This window comes from Mandrillus leucophaeus, unplaced genomic scaffold, assembly GCF_000951045.1.
Source record: "Mandrillus leucophaeus isolate KB7577 unplaced genomic scaffold, Mleu.le_1.0 Scaffold264, whole genome shotgun sequence".
In the NCBI taxonomy this organism is placed as follows: Eukaryota; Metazoa; Chordata; class Mammalia; order Primates; family Cercopithecidae; genus Mandrillus; species Mandrillus leucophaeus.
The window spans coordinates 2,548,587-2,555,461 of NW_012102743.1; the positions used below are offsets into that span (position 1 = coordinate 2,548,587).

The following is a 6,875-nucleotide window of genomic DNA, read 5'->3' on the forward strand; positions in this document are numbered from 1 at the left end:
AATAATTTACATAGAAGTGTTAATATGGGCCGGGTGCGGTGGCTCAAGCCTGTAATCCCAGCACTTTGGGAGGCCGAGACGGGCGGATCACGAGGTCAGGAGATCGAGACCATCTGGCTAACACGGTGAAACACCGTCTCTACTAAAAAATACAAAAAACTAGCCGGGCGAGGTGGCAGGTGCCTGTAGTCCCAGCTACTCGGGAGGCTGAGACAGGAGAATGGCGTGAACCCAGGAGGCGGAGCTTGCAGTGAGCTGAGATCCGGCCACTGCATCCCAGCCTGGGTGACAGAACGAGACTCCGTCTAAAAAAAAAAAAAAGAAGTGTTAATATGAAATATCTCCTCTTAGTTTTATAAATGTGTTTATCTTCTTAGGTGCACTGTAGTTGTATTAAATAGTATTAGAATTATTTATTTTAAGTATTTGAAGAAAGAAAGAAGTAGCTTTTAGAAAAGAAACATAGCCTACTTATCTGTATTAGTGTTGCTTCTTTGACTAGTCACTTGAGTTCATCTACATGTCTTAGTGATGCTACATCCACTGTCCTATATTATTTTTGTTCTTTTATTGAAGGATATTACACAGAATATTACACATATCATAGGTATACAGCTTGATGAATTTTCACAAACTAAACATACCTGTGTAGCTTGCAGTCAGATCAAGAAACTGAATACTGCCAGCATCTCAGAAGCCATCCATGTGACCCCTTCAAGTCATTATTCTCTTTGGGGTAATGATCATCCCATTGTCAATACATTTTTTAAACATGTTTTAAAATTGAGTTCATAACTAGATTTAAGCCATACAAAAATTTCAGTCTCATTAAACTATTTTGTTGGCTAATTAATTTGCTTGCTTATCTCATTTATTTTATTTACTACAAATGTCCTTTGACTGTGAAATGAAAATTAAACTTAAAAAGATGAGTTTTCATTATGGAACAATATGTTTAAATTAACACATCTAGGAAATATATTTCTAAACTTTGGATTTCTTTTCCCTTACAGACCACCAAATCCCATTGAATTTCTAGCATCTTATCTTTTAAAAAACAAGGCACAGTTTGAAGATCGAAACTGACTTAATGGGAAGAACAGAAAAATTTAGTTGCTACTGTAGATTTACATGATTAAGAGGCAGCTTTAATTGCCATGATTATCCCCCCTTTTTGGATGTATAAGAACCTTCCGGACAACAGAACCTATTTCTGGAATTGCAGAAGAGAACATATTTCCCTTATTTTGATTTAATCACCATAAACCATACCTATTTAATGAGTGTATTCTGTGCAATTTTTTCTCAGATTGTCTTTAACTTTGTTTTTAAAATGACCTTCAAAATAAACTGTCAAAACACCATTATTTTAAAGTAGTTTTTGTTCTATATGACACATATTTTACATGATTGTTTTATGAATTTCTCTTTTTCTTCTGTCTTCAAATGCTGCAGAGTTTTACAACAGAGAGAAAATACAGCAGTCAAGTATAATGTAAAAAATTCAGCCAATTTTTCTCAGCATTGTTTCTGGACCTTTCTGAGGGTGGGATCTGGGCGTCTTCAATGGCTTAACAAGTATCACAGGTGATTCTAATGTACAATAAAGTTGGAGTACTAATAAAAGCATTGCAAAGGGGATACAATATCCTCCAATGTTATCAATATTTATAGTAATAGCTATAATTTATTGCATTCCTACTAAGTTTCAGGCATAGTACATTTTTACTTAAATGATCTCTGATATGGCAGCTCTGCAAAGTAGATATTATTATTCCCATTTTGCAGATGAGGAAACAGACTTGGAGAGGTTAAGTGACATGCTCAAGACAACACTGCTGGTAAGTTTTTGAATGGGAATTCAAATCCGGTTCTACCAATGTGTTGCTGAATTTCATTGCTTCTCTTTGCAATAAAAAGCAGCAGCCAGTTCTTTTTGGGGTCTATTCTCATTGTCCCCTGTGAAGAAATGGAGATGGCTCACTAGCTCAGAAAATAGAGAAACTGCCATAAAAGAGCCAGGAAAAAACATCCACTAGAGCAGTGGTTCTCAAAGAGGAGTGATGATCTCTCCCCACCCCCGTTTCCCCAGAGAACACTTGTTGATGTCTGGACACATTTTGGTTGTCACGACTAGAATCAGGTGGGGTTCTTGAACTCCTGACCTTGTGATCCACCTGCCTTGGCCTCCCAAAATGCTGGGATTACAGGCGTGAGCCACCATGCCCAGCTAGGTGGGGTTCTACTGGCATCTACTGCGTATAGATGCTGTTAAAACATCTTAACAATGAATAGGACAACCTGCATGCCCATCTTCTCCCTCCCCAAGAATTATCTAGCTTAAAATGTCAGTGCCAAAATTGAAAGAAGCCTATTAAAGTCGTATGTCTCCAAGCTAAACCTGTTAAGGCCTTTGCAGAGTTAGAAATTTAATGCTGATTGGCTGGGCGCGGTGGCTCACGCCTGTAATCCCAGCACTTTGGGAGGCCGAGGCGGGTGGATCACAAGGTCAGGAGTTCGAGACCACCCTGGCCAATATGGTGAAACCCTGTCTCTACTAAAATTACAAAAATTAGCTGGGCGTGGTGGCACGCTCCTGTAGTTCCAGCTACTCGGGAGGCTGATCGGGAGACTGAGGCAGAAGACTTGCTTGAACCTGGGAGGCGGAGGTTGCAGTAAGCCAAGATCGTGCCACTGCACTCCAATCTGGGCGACAGAGTGAGAATCTGTCTCAAAATAAAAAAATAAATAAAATAAATAAATAATGCCGACTAGGTATGCCTTATAGTTTTCTTTAACACAGGAAATACTTACTTTAGTAGAACTGACATTTGTGGGAGGTGCTATGTTTTTGGTTTACATCTGCAGATCTATATATCTGAATAGGAAAAACCTGGACATACTGGGATCTTCTTATATAGTAGTTTTTGTAAGTATTCTATCAAATTTATTTTGGTTATTTGGCTAACTCATAAGTTAATCCACCCAAGTCTTTTTAGTGATTTTTTAACATCTGAGTAGTAATTGGGTAATTTTTTTTTTTTTTTTGAGACAAGGTCTTGCTCTGTCGCCCAGGCTTGAGTGCAATGTGATCTTGGCTCACTGCAACCTCCAGCTCGCAGGCTTGATTCTCCTGTATCAGTCTCCTGAGTAGCTGAGATTACAGGTGCATGCCACTGTCCCCAGCAAATTTTGGTATTTTTAGTAAAGATGGGGTTTCACTATGGTGGCCAGGCTGGTCTTGAACTCCTGACCTCAGGTGATCTGCCCACCTTAGCCTCCCAAAGTTCTGGGATTATGGGTGTGAGCCACCACACCCATAATTGGGTAATCTTATTAAGAGATCAATAATCTTTAGCAGTGGTTGTTTACCAACGATTCTCATCAGAGCTACTTGGGGGAACTTTCCAAATATAAGTATAAACAATATAAACATAAAAATCAATATAAAAATACAAATTTTGTACATAATATAAGTATTATGTATGTGTTAAGGGGCTTCTAAAGCTGTCACCTGGTGAACATGACCCAATGGGACAGAGCCTTTTTTGTTTTTGTTTTTTGAGATGGAGTCTTGCTCTGTTGCCCAGGTTAGAGTGCAGTGGTACAATCTCGGCTCACTGCAACCTCTGCCTCCTGGGTTCAAGCGATTCTCCAGTCTCAGTCCCCCCGGTAGCTGGGATTACAGGTACGTGCCACCGTGCCCGGCTACTTTTTGTATTTTTAGTAGAGACAGGGTTTTACCATGTTGGCCAGGCTGGTCTTGAACTCTTGACCTCAGGTGATCCGCCCACCTCAGCCTCCCAAAGTGCTGGGATTATAGGTGTGAGCCACTGTGTCCGGCCTGACAAAAATCTTTAAGGCATTCTGATACCTCTGGTTAAGGACCGATTAGAAGATATTCTAGTTTTGGAAGTGTAAATATGCAATACTTGGCATATTTACAGTGGTAAGGGCTGAGAATAGAAATGTCTTTTTATTAATTTTTTTAGATGGAGTCTCGCTCTGTTGCCCAGGCTGGAGTGCAGTAGCTCATTGCAACCTCCGTCTCCCAGGTTCAAACAATTCTGCTGCCTCAGCCTCCCCAGTAGTTAGGACTTCAGGCGCATGCCACTACACTTGGCTAATTTTTTGTATTTTCCTACAGACGGGGTTTCACCGTGTTGCCCAGGACGGTCGCAAACTCCTGAGCTCAGGCAAACTGTCTGCCTCGGCCTCCCAACGTGCTGGGATTACAGGCGTGAGCCACCATGCCTGGCCAATTTTTTTTTGTTTTAAGAAGTGAGGTCTCACTGTGTTGCCCAGATGGTCTCAAACTCCTGACCTCATGTGATCCTGCTGCCTTGGCCTCCCAAAATGGTGGGATTACAGGTGCAAGCCACTGTGCCTGGCAAGGAATGTCTTTTCCTGGCAGTCTACATAATACTTACTTGAGTACTTATGTGCCAGGCAGCATGCTAAATATTTACATGAGTTGTCATTTAATCCTTGAACCTGTGAGGTGGATTTAAGTTTAAAAAATTTATCCCTATTTTTTGTTTATTTTAAAAATCACTTTATCAAGGTATAATTGAACAAAAAGCTGTATATATTTAATATATACAACTTGATTACTTTGCAGATAACTATAGATCACTGAAACCATAACTACCATCAAGGTCATAAACATATTCCTCACCCCTCAAAGTTTGGGGTAGGTTTAATTTTAATTTTAATACGTTATTTATTTAGAGATGAGGTCTTGCTCTGTCACCCAGGTTGGAGTGCAATGGCATGGCCATAGCTTACTGCAACCTTGAAGTCCTAGGCTCAAGTGAGCTTCTTGCCTTAGCCTTCTGAGTAGCTGGGACTATAGGTATACTGCTGAACCTGGCTGATTTTTTTTTTTATTTTAAGCTTTTGCAGAGACGAGTTCTCATTGTGTTGACCAGGCTAGTCTTGAACTCGAACTCCTGACCTCAAGCTATCTACCTGCCAGAACTTCCCACAGTGCTGGGATTATAGGTGTGAAAGGCACTGCACCCAGCCTATTTATTTGTTTTTGAGACGGGGTCTTGCTCTGTCACCCAGGCTGGAGCCCGGTGGTGAGAGCATAGCTTACTTCTGGGCTCAAGTCATCTTCTCGCGTCAGCCTCCTGAGCAGGTGGGACTACAGGTACACACCACCACGCCTGGCTAGTTTAACACTTCATTTATAGATGAAGAAACATTTGAATAATTTCCTTAAGGTTACAGAGGAATTAAGTTTTTGGCAGGGATTCAAACCCATCTCTCTCTCTCTCTCTCTCTCTGTGTGTGTGTGTGTGTGTGTGTGTGTGTGTGTGTTTTTGAGACAGAGTTTCGCTCTTTTTGCCCAGGCTGGAGTGCAATGGCACAATCTCGGCTCACTGCAACCTCTGCCTCTTGGGTTCAAGCAATTCTCCTGCCTCAGCCTCCCTAAAAGCTAGGATTACAGGCGCACACCATCACACCCAGCTAACTTTGTATTTTTAGTAGAGACGGGGTTTCACCATGTTGGCCAGGCTGGTCTTGAACTCCTAACCTCCAGTAATCCACCTGCCTTGGCCTCTCAAAGTGTTGGGATTACAGGCGTGAGCTACCACACCCAGCTGAGAGTTTCTTAAAGAGTGTAGCACAGTAGCTTCAAGAGTTCAGTTTATTCATGGGCATTATTCAGTGTTATTTTACTGAGGGAATGGAGAGCTCCACTTACTCTCATAAATTGGTTAAATGGAAGTCAGTTTAGAAAGTTACTACTATATGGCCTGGTGCTGTGGCTCACGCCTGTAATCGCAGCACTTCGGGAAACTGAGGTGGGTGGATCACCTGATGTCAGGAGTTTGAGACCAGCCTGGCCAACATGGTGAAACCCTGCCTCTACCCAAAATACAAAAATTAGCTGGGCGTGGTGGTTGACACCTGTAATCCTAGCTACTCGGGAGGCTGAGGCAGGAGAATTGCTTGAACCCAGGAGGCTGAGGCTGCAGTGAACCGAGATCGCACCACTGCACTCCAGCCTGGGTGACAGAGCGATACTCCGTCTCAAAAAAACAACAACAAAAAAGAAAGTTACTATTATACTTTGGTGTCGTATATTATATGTAACTGGGAAGCATATAAACAGTTCCTAACCTTTGACCATTTAATGCAGACGTTGTTTAGTAAATAAATACAAAAATTGAGTAAAACCTACTGTATCCCTTAAGAGTGAGTTCATGAATTACGTTGGTGGGTGGGTTAGTTGGGAGGATCAGTAGAGTGAATCAGGAATAGATTCCTGGAGGAAATAGAAACCCTGAATTGAAAAAAAAAAAAAAGGGAGAAGAGTGGGTTGGATAGAAGGAGATCATCTACCTAGTTCTGATGCACCTAAAGGAAGAATATTGAACTTTTATTTGAACGTCATTTAGGAGAAGGTACAGTGGGATTTTAAGATGGATAACTTCCTGTTAGAAGTGACAGAATTGTTTTAGGAGGAGCATACAAAACTGTAGCCAGGTATTTTCCTGGACTGGATTCCAAAATGGCATTAACAATTGGAGGCCTGATGACATATCAGACTGGAAAAATGAGGCACAAAAGATGAACCTGTGAGTGGTTATAACCGAAAATCCACTTATTAAAATACAATCTCTAGGTATAAATTAGCAAAGAAGAAAAGTAATAAAATAGTGGAAAATAGGTCACCAGTGATAAAAGGGGTAGTTGGTAATGAATAATTGTTTTTTAAAAAACCTTGCCAGCCTTTGGCTGGGCATGGTGGCTCACACTTGTAATCCCAGCACTTTGCGAGGCCAAGGCAGGCGGATCACCAGAGGTCAGGAGTTCGAGACCAGCCTGGCCAATATGGTAAAACCCCATCTCTACTAAAAATA

The 6,875-nt window shown here is 41.4% G+C and overlaps 1 protein-coding gene across 5 annotated transcripts in view; it reads left to right on the forward strand.

Moving 5' to 3' along the window:
* The window catches only part of DPY30 (dpy-30 homolog (C. elegans)), a 28,304-nt gene that overhangs the window by 16,606 nt on the left and 4,823 nt on the right, over positions 1-6,875 (forward strand). For 3 of the 5 annotated variants that reach the window (XM_011984250.1, XM_011984248.1, XM_011984251.1), the window contains exon 5: positions 1,014-1,367. In XM_011984250.1, the coding sequence (XP_011839640.1) occupies positions 1,014-1,086 (73 nt within the window). In that variant the 3' untranslated portion in view covers positions 1,087-1,367. Of the gene's footprint in view, positions 1-1,013; positions 1,368-1,455; positions 1,588-1,788; positions 1,842-4,147; positions 4,228-6,875 lie in introns of those variants that run through there. The other 2 variants (XM_011984246.1, XM_011984247.1) reach the window with 2 other exon arrangements.